This window comes from Pollicipes pollicipes, unplaced genomic scaffold (assembly GCF_011947565.3).
Source record: "Pollicipes pollicipes isolate AB1234 unplaced genomic scaffold, Ppol_2.1 Scaffold_4740;HRSCAF=5597_pilon_pilon_pilon, whole genome shotgun sequence".
Classification (NCBI taxonomy): domain Eukaryota; kingdom Metazoa; phylum Arthropoda; class Thecostraca; order Pollicipedomorpha; family Pollicipedidae; genus Pollicipes; species Pollicipes pollicipes.
Window position 1 is genome coordinate 11602240 of NW_023596545.1, and position 19222 is coordinate 11621461.

Sequence of the window (19222 nt, forward strand, 5' to 3'; positions counted from 1 at the left end):
CGATAGGCCGCCGTTGGGACCGACGAACCGCCGCCGGCACTGACGGACCACCGTCGGGGCCGACACTTCAGCTCAGCCGCGCCGTAGCTCACACGGAATCGGGGTCGCCGTCTGGCCGGGCGGCCGATTGCGAGTTACGACCGGTCGGCCCGCGCCCCGGCGGCCGTCGGTCAGCCTTAGCGTCGGGCCGCCGGTCAGCATCAGCGTCGGGCCGCCGGTCAGCATCAACGTCGGCCGGTCAGCCTCAGCGTCTGGCCGCCGGTCAGCATCAGCGTCGGGCCGCCGTTCAGCTTCAGCGTCGGCATCAGCGTCGGGCCGTCGGTCAGCATGTCGGGCCGTCGGTCAGCATCAGCGTCGGGCCGTCTGTCAGTATCGGCGTCGGGCCGTCGGTCAGCATCAGCGTCGGGCCATCGGTCAGCATCAGCGTCGGGCCGCCGGTCAGGCTCAGCGTCGGGCCGCTGGTCAGCATCAGCGTCGGGCCGTCGGTCAGCATCAGCGTCGGGCCGTCGGTCAGCATCAGCGTCGGGCCGTCGGTCAGCATCAGCGTCGGGCCATCGGTCAGCATCAGTGTCGGGCCGTCGGTCAGCATGTCGGGCCGTCGGTCAGCATCAGTGTTACCAACCTCAGCCAGAGCGGCGAACTTGTCCGGCAGAGGGGCGGGCGGGGGGGGGGGGGCTCTGCCTTCGGGGCCGCGGCTGCGCAGCCGATCGTTCGGTGGACGCTCGACGTCGGGGGATTTCAGCCGCCGGGCCTGTGGCGGCCGTTAAGTGACCCGCCCGTCGTGCTGCCGGGGATAAGCAGGCGCTTAAGCGTCGTCAAATGGAGTGGAGTCACGTTCGCGGCGCCCCTGGCGGTGTCCGGAATTGAAATGGTGTAGCCTTTTAGACTGCCCTCCGTGGGGGGGGGGGGGGAGGGAAGAGGGGAGTGAGCTTTTGCCATGACCGCTTTGCGCTTCGCCGCTTTGCCGACGGTTTGCCCTTAAGCTCTTGGTTGATCGAGAGATGGGCGCCAGCGGCACTGATATGTGGAAGCGTTTGCCGCTAGCCTTTTGAATTAAGGACGTCTTCGGCCTAGCTCATTAACGTAGGTCACATGCAGCACAAAATGCAACGCAATGTTTCCGGGAAAGAAACGAAAGTGCCACCTGACAGGCTGGCAGCCCTTGCACCTGTGTGTGGCGGCCGTGCTGGCGGAGGGCGCTGTTGAGCCCTGCCCGGGGCTGGCCCACCCCGACCCCGACCCCGGCCCGGCCGCCGAGGCCGGCCGGGCCGCCAGCACCGACGCCGTATCACTCCCATCGTGCAGATGCGATCGGCCCGACCCGTGCCGTTGAGTCGCTCTCGGCGGCGCGCGCGTGATTTATCGGCGTGGGTTGCGTCGCGGAGCCGGTCCCACCGCCCCCGCCGGTCCCACCGCCCCCGCCGGTGCCGCCGCCCCCGCCGGTCCCCCGGGTACCCTCAGACGACCTGCCCGACGGCGGGATGAGTTCGCCCCGCGCTGTCGCCTCCAGACCCCCAGACTGAGGCGACTGGCAAGAGCTTGTGTAACCGCTGTGGGCCGTGCTCAGACGTCTGCATTTCTGTGTATTGCGCCGTCCCGTGCGTGCGGCAGTGCTGTGTCACGCCGACCCATGCTTGCGTTAAAACTGTGTGCCACGCTGTCACATGCGTGCGACGGTGCTGCGTGTCACGCCGTTCCATGTGTGCGACAGTGCTATGTGTCACACCGTCCCATGCGTGCGTTAGTACTGTGTGTCACGCTGTCGCATGCGTGCAGCAGTGCCGTGTGTCACGTCGTCCCGTTCGTGCGACAGTGCCGTGTGTCACGTCGTCCCGTTCGTGCGACAGTGCCGTGTGTCACGTCGTCCCGTTCGTGCGACAGTACTGTGTTACGCCGTCCCGTGCGTGCGGCAGTGCTATGTGTGTTACGCCGCTCCATGTGTGCAACAGTGCTGTGTGTCACACCGTCCCATGCGTGTGACAGTGCTGTGTGTCACGTCGTCCCATGCGTGCGTTAGTACTGTGTGTCACACCGTCCCATGCATGCGACAGTGCTGCATCGACGACTCGGAGGCCATGATGGCGGTGCTGCTGGACCACGGCGCCAACGTGAACGCCGAGGACAGCGAGCGGTGGACGCCGCTGCACGCGGCAGCCACCTGCGGCCACCTGCACCTGGTGCGACACCTGGTGGAGAGGTCAGTCGGCGCCGCTGGCCAGGTCACGCACGGCCGCGCTCTGTGACTGGCTAGCTTTTGATGGTGTGGTCTCATTAATTGGGGCTGGTTGTTGTGTGCCGCTGTCAGGACCTGATTGTTTTGTCCGTGCAAAAGTTAGCTTTGTCCTATCTGACGTGCATAGATCAGAAAAAGGTGAGTAATGTAATGAACGCCCAGAGAAAGACGTGGCCGCGCGCCGTGGTCTAACCAACGATTTCAAAATCACTGAATGCCTCTCGTGAGCATCATAGCATGTTTGACGTTGCCGGGCGCGCGCTTAACGCACCTTTAGTTGCCCCGATGATCCCACGTAACGGAGCGCTTATCGCGCGACCAATGACAGTCGTGGCAGTGGTCGGTCTGATCGCGGGTGGCCGTCTGTCCTCGGCGAGGGATGAATGTTGGTGGCTGGGCTATACCGTGAAGCGCTGCGGTAAAGCTGCGCGGTACTGTTTGGCTCTTGAGTGATGCGAATTAGCGGATCGGCTGCACCACCGCAGGGTCGCTGGTCATTATCGTCGGGGTGAACTACGCTCAGCGGAGGCCTCGGGCCCATCGTTACTTAAAGTATCGCACTGGGTAGCGCGTTCGATGCGATGAAGTGCGCTGTGTGTGGGACTCGAACCCGAAGTCTCTCTGCAATGAGATCGGCACTCTTCCTTTTCAACTTACTCTACCCGCTTGTCCATGATCCACTTCACGTCGTCACCTAAGCACGCTGGATGTGCGACCTAGTTGTTCTCGCTGTGTGCGACAAGAGTTGCGTGATGCGTGGTGCGAAACTCGTTTTCCGCGTGGAAAGGTGGAAAGGTATGGAGAGGTATATAAAAGCGGTGGTTTGATTTGGTTGGAATTGGCACATGATATAGGTGTACGTGCAGTACTAAACAGGAACAATGACCAAAGGCGTCAAGATATATTGTGAGCGACGGCTGGAAAGTAAACCAGAGTTTCCGCTACATAAGCTTCCCTGTCCGAGGGTTTTTTTAGTGGAGTTTTCAGGCCTTCGTCCGGTATGAGGCTGGTCATTGATTTGCAAAGGATCGGTCTGTTGTCCTGATACTCTGAAAGTTCATTCATGGAGTGCTGATGGAGCTTGAGATTCGAAGCGTCCGTTTTCGACACTTGTTTTTAATATGCTATGATAATTGCGTTTCCCGCACTTTTTCCATAAGGTACTTGCATAACACCAATTCTTGAGACAATTGCGAAATCGAGTGGCTGCGCAGTTGCTCGCAGCGGAGCTAAAATGTACGTCACGTGCGATGCCACTTCAGAAAAGCAAAAATGAGTCAGTTAATGAATAGGAAGAGGTAATGATTTTGGTGAGGCCTATGAACGAAGCAAATAATTACGCGTGCCTTAGGTAGGGAGTGCGATATGGTGACCTGCAGGATGATGCAGTCTTTAACGCGGCTGGAAGCATGTGCTGGTTTTTACGTTACTTTGTCGTGGGACGCATGCCTATGTCGATTAACTATATGGCGGCGGACGGGCGACTGTGAGGCTGTGACCCAGCTGCACCACTCAGCAGTGTCGCTCGGAGGGCCGGTCGGGGCCGGCGAGCGAGGAACTGGCAAACGGCGGCGCTGCATCAGCAACCGCAATCATCCGTCGGACTCCAGAGGCCCTGGAGCCCAGCCGGCGGAGCGGGTAGCGCTCAGAGGCCGCCGAACACGAGAGGCCCCGGAGCTCAGCCGGCGGGGCGAGACGCGATGAGAGGCCCCGGAGCTCAGCCGGCGGAGCGGGGTGCGCTCAGAGGCCACTGGACGGAGAGGCCCCGGAGCTCAGGCGGTGGGGCGGGACGCGGTCAGAGGCCGCCGAACACGAGAGGCCCCGGAGCTCAGCCGGCGGGGCGGGACGCGGTCAGAGGCCGCCGAACACTAGAGGCCCCGGAGCTCAACCGGCGGGGCGGGACGCGGTCAGACGCCGCCGAACGCGAGAGGCCCCGGAGCTGAGCCGGCGGGGCGGAACGCGGTCAGAGGCCCCCGAGCGCGAGACGGCCCGGAGCTCAGCCGGCGGGGCGGGGTGCGCTCAGAGGCCGCTGGACGGAGAGGCCCAGGGGCCCAGCGGTAGGGCGGAACGCAGTCAGACGCCTCCGAACGCGAGAGGCGCCGGAGCTGAGCCGGCGGGGCGGCACGCCGTCAGAGGCCGCTGGACGGGGAGGCCCTGAAACTCAGCCGGCGTGGCGAGGCGCGCTCAGACGCCGCGGCCTCGGCGCGACTCCGGCCGTCCGCGCGTGCTGGTCTGGGGAGGATGCGAGAGGGCACGGCAGCGAAACAGCGTACGCCGCCGACGGCTGCGACGGACGGCCCGCTGGCTGGATGAGCGGCCGCCCACCGACGGCCGGCCGGGAAGCGACGCCGGATGAGATGCGGTCACGTTTCCGCCCGCTCGTGGCGACATCCCGCCGGGAGACGGCCGGGATTGGGCCGGGCCGAACCTGGGGCCGCTCATTTGATTAGGCGGCGCTGGTCGCGCCCGGCAGAGATTGGCTGCCCGGTTACGGCCGGCTGGGGCGCTGGGCGTCACTCGATTCCTCGAAGCGGTGCCGTTGCAGAAGTTTTACGGGTGTTGCCGGGGATACGCGCACCGGTGAAGCCAGGTAGACGTTGGTAATGTCCTTGTGTGCCTTCTTGAGAGCTGGCTTGAGATTTAATATCATCTCTGTGATGTGCTGGGTATTGAGCGGTGGATTGTGGTGTCCGTTACGAAGACGGGCTCTTGGCCATGCGTTTGTATGCCTGGTTGGCTGTCACTGTGGGTACACAAAACATCGCCTCCTTGATTCGCTGGAGGCGCAGCGGGCTCTGGCCAAGTGGTCCCGAGTCGTCGGGTATTGAAGGAAGCGCCGTCTTCCCATCTTGCCGTCGGTATGCAGTGAGTTGTGACCATGTGAATGCTTCCACACGATGTTGTTGCGGAGCGCCGTCGCCACGAGCGTGTGCTGGGTGGTGGGTACTGGTGGGCAGACCGCCGGCGGTGCTGCCGGAGACGCCTACCCAGCCGCGGCCGATGGAGGGTGGCGTACTCTGAATAGCTATAGAGGTGCTGATAGGAGCGGATACCAACACGTATCAACGTAGATTGGGTGTGTGACTGGAATCGTGCTCCCTGTGAGGATATATGGTGTCATTTCGAACCGGTGAGCACAACACGAATGCGTATTTGAAGCACGCTTCGTTGAGAAAACATTCCACTGCGCTCGGCGGACGGGCTGCGGGCGTTTACACGAAATGTTCGTGTCGTCGAAGTGTCATTTGGACGGAATAATGGAAAGCACCGAAATGTATCGCCTGTCGCGACAAACACTTGAATGCATCGCCTGTCGCTACGCACAGGTCAGCTTTGTGTGCCGGCGGGCACAGCGCGCCGTGTCGTTATCACGCACGCGCATATCTTCGCGATTCCGACAGATATATAACGGCTTCAGGTATCTAGAAAAGGTGAAAGTGCTTGGAACACCGACGGTAACGTGTCCGGAAACAGACTGCTTCCACAGACGCCCTGCGCGGGTGAAGGCGAGTCGCCGGTGGGTTGGGTGCTGGCAGCGTCATTGATCGCGCTCCTCTGTCGGCGGTCAGCAGACCCGTTCCCATCTGATTGGTGGCCCGCGACCGGCGGCAGCGGCGCTTGATGACTGACCCGCTCCTGGGAGGCAGGGTGGCGAGATGGGATATGGAATTGGCGAGATGGTATATGAGCTCGGTTAGGGTCGGGGAAGGAGGATAACAACGGTCTCGGATGTTAGCGACGTTGCGGTTGTGACGCAGTGGCGCAGCGGCGCCGCGACTCCGACAAGTGACACGTCTGACAGGCGACGCGCTTGTAGACGCGTGTCGGCCCGGCCCACGCGACTGGCCGGCGCTGTGGCTCTGTTGCCGACCGCGTGACCCGAGAAGAACGCCACGGACCGCCGCCCCGCTCGGCTGCGAGCCGTGCCGTCCGGCCGCGCGCCGCCGGCCGCCGAGCGAGCGGCGGTCCGGCGCGATCTCCGGCGTCGGCGGCGATGACGCGACGGCGACGGCAGCTCGCGCCGTCCGGTGACGCTGATGGGTGGCCCCGCGGGAGCGCGCGGGTCCGCAGACGCCGCCGGCCGCGCCGTGGGGAGAGATGACGCCTGTCATCGCTGGGATGATGCGCAGGAGCGGCGCTGTAGCGGGCGTGGGTGTGTTGCCGGTGCCGGTCGGTGGCTGGGGGGGGGGGGGGGGGGGATGTCTGTTAACCGTTTGCGCGAAGAAGCCGGTGGATGGATGGAATGAGGTGATTTGTATAATTGGGTGGTAATCGAGTCATCCTTACATCGAGAACCTGGTATCAGTTTGGCCACTTTGCATGCAAATAGACCGCATTTTTAATTTGACAGGCCCGGACCAGACAGCTTTATAGTAAGGTGGATAACGATTTGTTGTCTTCACTGTCTTTTTCTGTATTAACTCACGGCTTGAAGTCGCGTAGAGCAGTATTTTGAAATGGTATAAACGAGTGATGCACCTAAAATGATACAGAACCAGATTAACAAAGCGGCAAAGCGTATGGATAACGTTGCCGATGCTTCCGAGTTTTCTTCTGCCAAACGTTGCCGCTGTTCTCGAGATGGCCCAGGGACTACGCCTCCAGCACGTGGCCGTCGAGATGTCACCGACTGTGTGGTGCCATGCCATGCACTGCAGCACGTGCCGCTCACAGCACCTCCGCCTTGCAGAGGCGCCAACCTGCTGGCGGTGAACGCCGACGGCAACATGGCGTACGACATCTGCGAGCACAACGCCGCGCTGGAGTACATCGAGACGCAGATGGCGCTGCGGGGCATCACGCAGGAGCTGATCGGTCAGTGGACAGCCGGGGCTCGTCTGCTCGGTCAGTGGGCAGCCGGGGCGCGTCTGCTCGGCCAGTGGGCAGCCGGGACGCGTCTGCTCGACAGGAGCTGATCGGTTAGTGGGCAGCCGGGGCGCGTCTGCTCGACAGGAGCTGATCGGTCAGTGGGCAGCCGGGGCGCGTCTGCTCGGCAGGAGCTGATCGGGCAGTGGGCAGCCAGGGCGCGTCTGCTTGGCGGGAGCTGATGGGTCAGGGGGCCGCTGGGACGTGTCTGCTCGGCCAGTGGGCCGCCGGGACGTGACTGCTCGGTCAGTGGGCCACCGGGGCGCGTCTGCTCGGCAGGGCTGTTTGTCCACCGCAGATCGCTTCGGAGGGCGCTCGTCGGGGGGGGGGGGGGGGGCATTGTGGGCTGTCCGGCGGGATTTTGTTTAGGCGTCAGACAGAGCAAAACAATACTAGCCATGTTTGGGGCGGCATCACAGCACCACCCCCATCTGGGTGCGCAAGAGCAACGGCGGATTCAAGCGGAAGCCACGAAGCTGATGAAATTCACCTGATAAGTAATCCTGATCGATGCCGGCCCGACATTCTGCCGCCGAGGGTCTGGTCGGCACCAGGGCTACCTCCGTTTTTCCTCCATCACGGAAGTGGCCCGTGTTTGACTTGTCTCGAGTTCGACAAACAGGCCGCCATCACCAGCGATTGGTCGGCATCTGGCAGCGTTAGACCGAAGCCTGGCCTGCCCGGCCTCCGACGCGCCGGGCCTCCGGCGTGCCCCCGCCTCGTGCCGGCCCGCCCGTGCCGTCTGAGCCCCGATCCAGCCGTCCCGTCCCGTCCCGTCCCGTCCCGTCCCGTCCCGTCCCGTCCCGTCCCGTCCCGTCCCGTCCCGTCCCGTCCCGTCCCGTCCCGTCCCGTCCCGTCCCGTCCCGTCCCGTCGCTCTGTTGTCGGGGTGGCGGCCGGCGCGCTGTACTGCGATGTCAAGTCTTACCGGGAAGCGTGGCCCGCCAGCTGCGGCAGAGCGGACACTCGCGGGCTGCCCTCGCCATCTGGCCGGCTGTATGAACCGCCAGCTACGTGACACGTGAGGCAGCGGAGGTGTGCGGTGTTACCTGATGGTGCGGCCGTCCGCCGTGTTATCCGATGTCGCCGCCGTTGTGCGGACTCTACCTCGGTGTTACCGCTGTGCGAACAAAACCTCGGTGTTACCGCTGAGCAAGCTCGGTCTCGGTGTTACCGCTGTGCGAACTCGGCCCGTTGTTACCGCTGCCCGAACTTACCGCTGCACGAACTCGGCCACGGTGTTATCACCCGCTGTGCTGCTGTGCTGTCCAGCGTGTCATGTCGTGTCCCGTGTGACAGTGCAGCGCTGGCAGCCGTGCGGCACCTGCCCGCGATGCTGTTTGCTGTGCCACTGCCGTGGCGGCAGTCCGCTGCGCCACCATCCGATACGCCGCTGTGCTGATGTTCTGCTATCAAACTGGTCCGCGGAGATGCGTTGCTGTCTGCTGTGTCGATGTGTCACGGCCGAAGCGCCGCTGTCAGCCGCGCGGGTGTGCTGCTGTCAAGCTGTGCTGCTGTCAGGCTGTGCCAGTGTGTCGGTGTCGAGTTTGCCGATGAGCTGCTGTCAGCGGCGGCGGTGTTTCTCCGCTCAATGTGCCGGGTTGCCGCCGCGCTCACGGTCTCACCACCGACGGCGCAGCTCGTCAGAATGGTAACGAGGCTCGGCTGGCCGCCAGCAGCGGCTCGTCAGGGGTGAGGGTCTGCGGACTGACCAGAGGCGTGCGCCCTTAGCGTGGCGGAGCGGCGAAGACGGGCGACGTGGAGCCGCGATATAGCGCCCCATTGTTTCCGGGCTGGCAGTTGCCGGTGATCTGTCGGAGCCCGTTTGGGCGTGGTGGTGGCGATAACGGACAACGACGTGTTGCGGGTCTGTTCGGAGATTTGGGGACCAAAACGACGTCGTCGAGTCATTTGTGGTGAAATACGTCATTGTGGACAAAGGTCACCTTCAAATGAGCTCCTCGTCCTTCATGTTAAGCTTTGCTTCACCGACAAATCCGAACGCGTCCCCATGGCGTTTGGCATAGATCCCTTTTCGTCCAGCACTCCTGCGTGGCGTGTCTCAGGTTCCACGACGAGAGGACTCGCCACGACGGGCTGCGGCTGCGTTAGGCATGTGTGATGTCGGGCCGCGGAGGCCAGACCATGTGTTTGGGGGCGGGGGAGGTTATGACGACACGAACACCGCAGCGATCTGCTCGTTCGGCGTTGTGGGGACTCCGTCACCTTTTGACGCAGCACGGTCTGCGCGCACAAACACTGCGTCGGAAGGACCGTCGATCGCCAGGCGGCGACCGCTGGCGGGTGATCGCCCCGCGCGGCGTCGCACTGACGCCCGCCCGCCGGCCGCGCCCCCAGAGACGACGCGCGGCGAGCTGGAGGCGGAGATGCTGGCCGACCTGCGGCAGCGGCCGCCGGACCGGCTCGAGGAGCGCGTCCAGCAGCACGCCACGCCGGTCAGTGGTCCCACCCCCCACTCCCACCCACCTCTCCCTCCGACGCTGCGGAGGGGCGGCGTCTGGTGTCGCCGGGGTGTGACTGGGAGCGGACTGTCTGCGAGAGCTGAAGCAGCTCACCGGTCTACGGCCCCTCCCCCTCATCCCCGCCGAGCTGGGCGGGCCACCTCTCCGCCTTACCAAAAACCTAATAAACCTTACGGGGACTGGGGGCTAATTGAACCAAGACGGTGAAGGATTGGAGTTATATTGACTTGTACTTTTTTCTCACTTTGCATTCTCTTTTCAGCATTGGTTGTTGTTTTCAATTGTTCTCATTTTATTTGCGTTATTCGCCTAGGTTTTGAACGCGTATATTCCCGCCGTGTTTGCCATGGCCGCCGGCGGCGGCTGTGGGCCGCGCGGCTAACGGCGCCCTGCTGCCGGCAGCTGCACGTGGCAGCGGCCAACGGCTACCTGTCGGTGGTGGAGTTCCTGCTGGAGAGCCAGGTGTCGGTGGGGCCGCGCGACAGGGACGACTGGCAGCCGATTCATGCCGCCGCCTGCTGGGGCACGTGAGTCGGCGCACCGGGGGGGGGGGGGGGGGGGGGGCGCCGCAGCCTCAGCCGGGGAGGAATCGGACAGCCCGGCTCCGGGACACGGGATCAACTGGATAGTGAAGACGAGAGGAGAACGGGACACGCGAGAAATCGGGCAGTGGGAACTGAATGATGGGAAACGGGAAAGACCAAATGGATGTGGGGGGGGGGGGGGGCGGGATGTACCAGTCATAGGACCGCGGGGATACGGCGGGAGCTGGCCACTGGGCACAATGGACATGTGACGAACGGGACGGTGGGTACAGTCGTGAAAGGGCGGAGAAGGTCACGAGCATCGTCTGAAGTGGGGAAGCACGTGAGACAGGCAGTGTAGACTAGCGTGCCGTCTTATCGTTCGGCATGATTGTTGACGTCAGTTGTTATTTCGTACGTAGATCAGTATCTAAAAACTTTTGAGTGCATCCTGCCGAGCCAGACTGGTCATCGCCTGGTAGGCTTTGATTCGGCGTTCGGCGCGCGTCTGCCCCCGCGTCCGTCCGCGGGCGGCCTCTGTAGCCGCCGGCAGACGCGGACCGTGGCGGCCGACCCCCACGGGCAGCGTGCGTGTTGGCGTGTGCGCCGCTGCCCCCGCCGCAGCGCGCTGACGCCGTGCCGTTGCAGCCGCGCGTGGTCGAGCTGCTGTACGAGCACGGAGCCGACCTCACCGCCAAGACCAAGAACGGCGAGACGGCTTTCGGTTAGTTGGGCTGGGCTCGCCGCGGCCGCCGTCTCGCTCGGCGGGCTGGGGCCGGGCGTCGTGTGTTGATGTGTATGTGGCTATTGATTGGCGTGCCTCAAGATTGTCTGCCGTGGCCGTCATCGGCGCCGCAGTTGCGAGCGCGTTGCATTGCGTCAGGACTGCTGTGTATGTGTCTCTGCGCGAGGAGGTTGAGGGCTGTTTGGAAGGCGGTATCCGTCTTGTTGGTTTTTAAACGTAACTTATCTTAGCGAGTGTCGGCTTGTCCGAACAATGCCGATCCTCTTGACGTAGCACAACGTGTGGGCCATGTGACATACTGGTGCAATTCTCCATCCTTTTGGGATTGTTGTCCAACGTGAATGTAACGTGCATTGCTTTTGGTAGCGGGACTTCAGCAGGACCTTCACAAAACCGGGGCAAAGACCCCTTTCATCAGCGCGTGCTGGCAAAAAGTACGCGGGCTTCTAGCCCAATAGCTTCGAAGGGTTTCGTCGCTTGGTTGGTCGGCCCGAGTTGGCTTGTTTTGCAACGGTGAGCTGGCAACGGCTGTACGCTTACCTGCAAGTTATGGATTGATCCACACACTATTCTTGCATCTGTGGACCTGCCGTCCGAAGAGAATTGGCTAAGCACTGTACGAACATCTACGGAAAGTCGCCGCGCTCACTGGCGGTGAAATGCCCGTCGGAAGCGGGAGGGGTGGGGCACTGCTGCGGGAAAACGATACGGTACCTATTAGAGATCGATCGAATCCTTTTGACGACCTCATCGGGGCATCGTGCTTCGCCTCCCCCAACGCCCCGCCGTCCATTGTCTGCAGCACGACGTGCGTCTCCCTGCCGCGGAGATTTGTGCGCGCCCTTGACACAGGAAGCCGCCCCGTCGCTCCGCGCGACTGCGCCACTGAGCCGGCTGACGTCATTGCCGGCGCTACGCTGCCATGCGTGGTGTGTGACGTTCATGGCCGTGGCTGGCGCACGTCCGTCGGCTGTCGCTCCATCACGTGTCCCGTCACGCTGCGATGAGCGGCACTCCCTGCAGCCGCCCGTCGCGGCTGTTGTGAGCTGGGGAATCTTGTTCTGGCAGTAATCGATCTTCAGTATACGGGGGATGCCGGCTAGTCGACGGTATCAAGAAAGCATAGGGGAATTTTCGTTCGCTTAAGTTTTGTCAATGTAGCTAATGCTTTCTTTATACGTCGCTTAGCCAGCGTCTCTTGGAATATGACAGATCGATCGTTGTCAGAATATGATCTTTCAACTCACAATGCCGAAAAACTGGGGGCTCAAGACCTTTCTACCTAATTAGAGACGATGACAAATTGTCTTCCCAGAGCCCAGATCCAAGATCCGTGGCCGTGTGTGAACCCGCGTTCCGCCATCAGACGTGTGCGCTTATCCCAGATCCGTGGCCGTGTCTGACCCGGCGCCCCGCCATCAGACGTATGCGAGGACCCCGAGATTCGGGAGCGGCTGGAGCAGCTGAGGACCGAGCAGGAGCTGCGTCGCTCCACGGACGCGCAGCTGGCGCGCGTGCGCCGCACCCCAGTCGACCAAGCACTCGATCCGGCGCACCCTCCATGCGCCAGAAGACGCTGACGCCGAAGAAGGACGTCAAGGAGGAGGGCCCGCATCCGCTGGGCGTGGAGGGCTCCCTGGTAAGGCGGGCCGCGCTGGCGCCGGGGGATGTGTTTGCATGTGTCCGTTTGTGGGATGCGTGATGTGCCGTTGCAATCTTAGGGCCGCGGCCTCTCGCGATGGTTTTGGTAGGCTGGGGACGGTGGGGTCTGGGGAGGCTCTCACTACTGGGCGAGATCCGAGCTCGGGTTCGGCTTCGGACTCAGACGCCCCGCATCTACATGCGCCTCACTGCGGGCACTCGCCGCGCCGTCTCAGCGTCCATCTGCATTTCCGTCAGTATCTCGATGCCCCGCTCAAGCCGTCGTCGGCGAGTTACTGCGGGCTTGTCTTTTGTTAGCCGGGTTATGGCAGGCTCGCCTGTTGTCGCGGTGTGATTCGTTCGATTTACGGGCCCCAATGGCTCCGGCCGGGCGGGCCCGCCGGGAGGTGATTTGGAGCGGGCGGCCGCCCTGCTGACTCCGCCGCCCGCGCTCTGCAGCAGTCGGCGCTGGGCGACTCGAAACCGCTCCCTGGATTCGGGTCTGCTGGACCTACAGGACATCACCATCCAGATCCGGACCGACTGGGCGGCAACAAGTGAGCTCATCTCGCCTGTCACCGACGAGCCGAGCTACTGTTTTGTTTTTTTATTTGTCAAGGTGGAACTTTGCACGATGGTAAAGGCGATCGTGGTTTTGCAGACGAAAACGAAAATTAAAACGTGTCAGGTAGGGGGGCTGCTATCACCTTTTCTTCATTCGGCTGAAATATGTGTGACAAAAGCGTACATGGCGCCTCAGAATAGGAGCCCCGAATATAGATTGTTGCCCAACGGGTGGTATCTATATATAGTATGAAATTGCTGGGACCACTGCCAAATGGCCCATCCTCAGTCGTCACCGACAGCTCCTCACTCTGAACGTTCTCATAAAGGCGGCTCTCGCGTGCTCTGCTCACGCAGACTGCTCCCACGCCGCCGGCCGTCACGCTGCGGCCGCTCGGACCTCGCGCTCAGACTCCTGTCTGCTGACGCCCTTCAGACTGCCCCCCCCCCCCCCCTGCGCTCTGAGCTGCCCCCTCCCCCTGAGCCGTGCCGACCCCGGGCCGGGCGCGCTGGCGGAGATAACCGGCGCCGGCCGCCGCCGCGTCCGCCCATTGGAGCCCGGGCCGCTGTCCGCGGTCGGCCGACCAGAATGTTCCAATTATGCAGTCGGCACGGAAGCTGAATGGCTGACGCCGGCGGCGGCGGCGGCCGGGGTCGGCCCCGATCCGCGCTCGGTGTCTGGGCTGATGAACGGGCCGGGAGACGGAGAGAGAGGGAGGGGGGAGGGCGGGGTCTCGCCCGCTGAATAGAAGACGGTCTCGAGTGGAGAGACGGGCCCGCGGCGACGCAGCGCGCACCAACGGCGCGGCCGAACTGACGGTCTTTGCTCGGGGCCCGAGCTCTGTGTGAGAGGAGGGGGAGGGGGTCAGAGGTGCATTGTTGGTCGCGTCCGCGGCGGGTGCCTTCCCTTCGCCCGGCGGTGTCCGGGGTGCGGTCTCCCGGCCGCCTCCGGGGTCGCCGGGCGACGGGCGGTGAGAGGCGGGCAGCTGGGTCGGTGCGGACGTGGTGTGACGCTCGGCCGTGCCGCCAGGACGGCGGAGAACGGCGGCGTCACCGTGTCGGACGGCAAGACCAACGGCCACCAGGTCAACAACAACGACCAGCCGCCCAGCGACGGCAAGAAGCGCTGTGAGTGTGCCGACCGGTCTGTTGCCGCCCGCGAGGATGTGGTGACGGCAATGTGTGGAGGGGCAGGGGCGCTGCGACCAGCGGTCATTTGACGCACCACACCCGCCTGGGGACGCTGGACCGTTCTTTTGGGGAAGGGGGTCCGTTTGTTCGGACTCGCGCGGTTTGGTGCGGTTGGACGTCCCAGGTCAGCCTCGGTAATCGTCCGAGGTCCATCGCATTGATCATGGGTACTGGGCATCCCATCGCTATAACCCTTGAGACGTTTGGGGCGCTAATGGCCTCGGCCCCGTGCGTTTCACTGGCCTGAATTGACATGTGCCAGTGTGTGGTGCACTGTTTGGTGGCTGCGGCTGCGGCTGCGGCTGCGCCTGCGGCTGCGGCTGCGGCTGCGGCTGCGGCTGCGGCTGCGGTTGCGGCTGCGGCTGCGGCGGCGGCTGCGGCGGCGGCGGCGGCGGCGGCGGTGGGAAGCTGAACAGGATCTTGAGCGGGCACGCATCCTGATGACAGGGTCGCCTGGTGGGAGCTTTGGTCCCGGGCAGAGCGCATGTGGCATAGATCAACGCATGCCACCCGGCCAATGCCTTGCATGTCTGTGATGGCTGGGCGCTGTACCCACGGTGCTGTCACCCCTCGGTTTATCATGAATCGAGCTGCATTATCGTGGCTGTCGATGCACCTAACGGCTCAAACAATGAAACATAATGACTCAGCGGTAATGAGACGAGCAGCGCCTGCGCATTTGCCTTGCTTGTGGCTGCGCGAATTGTGGGCTCCGCGGCCACATATGTCTAAGACGTGTATTGCCTCAGCTCAGTGGCCATGGGTCTATGTGTTACCATATTTTCGTTGGTACGCATGCGTAACTGTGTAGTTGACGATTGAGGAACGTTGGCTTTGTTTGTACGGACGCATATCGACGCTTACAGTTGTTTTCCGCCTTCTTTGTTTGTCTGCCGTGCTGGCGGCCGCTGGTGAGCGGGCCGGCCGAGCGTCGCTGCCTGGCTGGTGTCGTCGTGAGCTCGGCCCCTCTCGTTCCATGTGCCGTGTAGCGCTAGACAGCGGCTCGTCGCTCGACTCCAGTAAGATCGACATCCACGTGCACGTGACGGTGAACACGGGCGGCCCCGAGCGGCCGCCGCCGTACTCTGCCGAGCCGCCGCCGCCGCCGCCCGGCGGCACGCTTGCCGACCTGAAGAAGCAGCGCGCCGAGACGCGGCCGGCACTGACCGCGGGCCGGCGCGCCGGCGCCGCTTCCGCCAGGCGACCCGGTCGCGCCGCGCGCCGACGTCGGCGAGGCGGCGCCCGACGGCGGCCGGCTTCGCTTCGTCAGCGCCGAGCCCGGCGGCGGCGTGACGTCCGAGCCGCCGCAGGAGAGCGGCGGCTGCTGCCGGCTGCAGTAGCGACACCCCGGCGGGCCGGCCGACGAAGCGCGAGTGCGGCGCGCGGACGCTGCGCGGCGACGCGACGCCGCTGTTGGAGGGGGTGGTTTTGTATCGCGTGTTTATGGGGGCGAGCCCGATGCAGTTTTGTAGGGATATGGCTGCCCGATGATGACGTATCGTGGCAGAAACGTAACTGTTATCGCCTTGAATGCAGTGCATTCATGCGTGGTCGGCTGCTGGTATGTTTTGGAAACATTTAGCGACGTCTCCGTTTCCTCCGTGCCCGATTATGAAGACACGACATGGTCAAGATGAGGTGCTACGTTGCGTAGATTTTGCTTGCCAGATGTTTAGGCTATACTGGAGCCAATTGAGTGATACCAGCCAAAACGCTTTAGAGCTTAAGAGTCGTTCTCTCGCGGTGTTTCGCGGTTACGATAATGACGCGTGATCTTGTATTGTTTTAATTGTGACCACGTGACATGCCATTCCAGCCCGCATTCTGCCCCCTGTTGGGTGAGCTGAACCCATGCATTTCATGTATGTGAGCCGCGTAGGCAGGTATTTATGATCTCGGTCTGGAAGGCTTTATATTGGCGCTTGTAGATGATGCGGTCGGCTTGCTTCGCCACTGGGGTTTTGCGGGTTCCGCTGCGTCCGTGGCGCACCTTCCTATAGTTTGGCGCTTTTGGGCGCGGCGTCTGGCGTGTATGGCTTGGCGCCGCCACCAGTAGAGGGTGGAAGCGGGCGGTCATGACAAGGGCTGCTGGCGGCACTGTGGGTCTAGCAGTGGTGATTTAATGGGACCTCTCGCGGTGATCACATATTCCTCTGGTTGTTCAATACTGCTGTGTGTGGAGGCGGCGTTGAGCCTCAGTATCAGGGGTATTTCAGCATCCTGCCATCAAGGCACTCGTGTTTGTGAAACCGATTTGTCGCAGGATGTGAATTTGCTCCAAGCTCTCGCTCCGTTGTTTGCTTATCAATCGAGGGAGGGACAGGGAAGGGGGCACTCATGCGGTGCGGTGCGCACATGTGCGCGGGTGAGGTAATGAGATCGCACCATTACCGGGATTTGCCGCGTCACTGGAGCTCATTAGGGTCATTCCCCGTCTGAGAGTCGTTTTACCCCGTTCAAAGCGCCGTCAAAACAGGGAGAAGTAACCGCTCGGCTCTTGTTCAGTCTCCGTGCGTTAAGTCGTCGCCCTGCCAGCGTGATGACGTCATCTCGGGATGACACCCAGAGGTGGCCGCAGCGATCGCGCCGGCCGCGGCCGGGTGCTGGACCAGACCCGCGGCGGTCCCGGTGAGGACCGGTCCGGCGCTGGACGTCGATGCTGCTCCGGGGACAGAACGCTGCCACCAGTCACTACGCGCGTGATGACGACGGCGTGGGGGGAGCGCGCGCCGTTGGCTTGAGGCTCGGCGCGGATTTGCGGCCATGCGCTCGCTGTGTCCCGCGCGTGAGAACCGTGCGCTCGATGCGATAAAGGCGTCTGCTGCAGTTCTGTGATTCGTCGATGACGGTCGTCACTCGTGCGCACTTCTTAACGCGCACTTGCCTGTCTTGTGCGTCGGGTCTGCCGTGACATGCGGGCTGCACAGCTTGTTGGTTTTGTTTGAGTCACCGGCTAAGCGCAATGTGTTACTGCCAGCCTTTCACGACAAGTGGTGTCAACGTCTTCTATTCGCCCACATGTGCGCGCTCGTGGTGGGCAACTATATCTTTGACTATCGTTACTCTCTCTGCGGGTCATTTTCCTTCTGTCACATTCTCTGCGGTGCCTCCCCGCTCTGCCGCGCAATGAGGGCAGATAACCATGCCGTGCAAATGAGCATCATATTTCATACAGGGCAAGTAATCTTCCGATCCATGACGGTCCTTGATCCGGCTTGAGGTTTGCGTTTCGTGACGCGTATTTTGTACAATAAAGATGAGGTGACCGACTTGGTGTGTGGACTTTGTTGTGCCTTCTGTCAAGGGGACCAGAAGGTCTCTGGATGAACACGCCACTTGGAACTTGTGGTAGTCTTGTTGATAAAACATCACTTCAGATGTTGGTCGGGGGGAGGGGGAGGGGACAGCATTCAGTGATATATCCAGCAGTGTGTGCAGGATGTAAAAATATATATTCATCCTACCAGTATCCTGGTTTCCCGGCGGCCTCGCGCGATTCGTTGTCGCTGGTCCGTTGCCCTCTGACCCCGAACCCTGACATCTGATCTGCTCGGCTCATGTGTCAATCCTGAGACACTTAGATGCTCAGTTGACCGCCGCCCGGCTCGTTGATGGCGCCGATTCGGAGCGGTGGAAGGTCAACGGGCAGTGGACCTCGAGCCAGGGTGTGGCGGCATGAAAAATCGACTCCTAGCACCCCCGTGACCGCATAATGAAGCGCCGGAGGGGGAGGCCTGCTGCTGTAAGCCCACCCCGACAACAATCGCTACACCTCTGGGTCCGAAGGTCGTACACAGTGGTGGTGGCACCAGGCTTCGAATCTTCCAGGGTGATTATTCCGCTTACAGTCACGAGAAAAGTGGCAGCGGAAAGTAATCTGGAGAAACGTTCTGAGCAAACTATACGTGCCGATTGGCCGAGAAACGTGCCGATTGGCTGAAAGGGAAAGAGAGCAGCTCTGTCTCTTGTGCTGTCTTGAGCACTATCTAGGATCCGCCAGAGGCGCCTAGCCGGCTCAGCTCACTCTCGGGGCTTCGGGTCTGCGATGCCAGCGCCAACTTTCATCCCGATGCATTCTAACAAGGCTGTATCACCGGGTCTTTGGCGTGCTCCTCCGTTCGAATCGGGGGCTCCGCCGTCGTTTAAGCGTCAGCGGAGAGAAGTAAGGCAAAATAATCGCCGTGCAGCTCCGCCTGTCTTGCCGTGGAGTGCCGTGCATTCACCGAACGACGTTAAATTACGGAAAGTTAGAGGCGTGCCCCCCCCCCCTCCCCCCCCCCCCCGCCTCCAAACTTGGCGCTGGCCCCGGTCGTGACGAATCCTACGTGTCACTGCCTTCCGTGCGTTGTTGATGACACTGACTGACTAAATTAGCCTTCCGCGTCTTCTGGTTCAATCAATCAACCGCTCCTGGTTTTTCCGTGACCTTTGCTCGCCCCTCCCCCTCCCTTCCCGGTCAGTCTCGCACCAGTGGGGCGTCATCCCCCCGGGGCGCGATCCGCAGCTGCCGTGCTTGGCAGGGATGTTCGACCTCGCCCTTCTCCGGGCCAACCGGACCCAGACCGCCAGCACCCGGTCCCCCGTGTGACCTCACCCCCGGACGCTGCGTTGCGGCCGGCCGGGGTAAAGCGGGCGAATGGTCCCGGCCTCGGCCGAGCGTGGACCGGCGCGGGTCTGAGAGGCCGGTCGCGGCGCGTGGGCACGTCTCCATAACCGGGTGAACCCGTCGCGGCCGCGTCCCGCCGGCCCCTCGGAGATCCATGATAACAGGTTTGTCGCGGCCGGCAGAAATGTGGGAGCCTGACGTCTGGCTGCTGTCATGAGTGTGTGGGACGACAATGTACAGCTGGCACAAAGCAATGACAATGACAACGACAATGCACAATGCACAAAGCAGACGACAATGCACAGCTGCATAAATGCTTATTTACGTGCATGATCTTCGCGGCGCAAAGCAGTCCTCGGCGTCTGTCTTCG

At 62.4% G+C, this 19222-nt stretch overlaps 1 protein-coding gene across 1 annotated transcript; it reads left to right on the plus strand.

The window, feature by feature from the left end:
• The first annotated feature begins 12410 nt into the window (after window positions 1-12410).
• Window positions 12411-19049, plus strand: LOC119099046 (uncharacterized). The gene is made up of 5 exons (XM_037222096.1): window positions 12411-12488; window positions 12950-13047; window positions 14085-14182; window positions 15235-15400; window positions 19034-19049. Exons 1-5 carry the CDS (start codon window positions 12411-12413, stop codon window positions 19047-19049), a joined length of 456 nt encoding a protein of 151 aa, XP_037077991.1.
• Window positions 19050-19222: the final 173 nt, after the last annotated feature.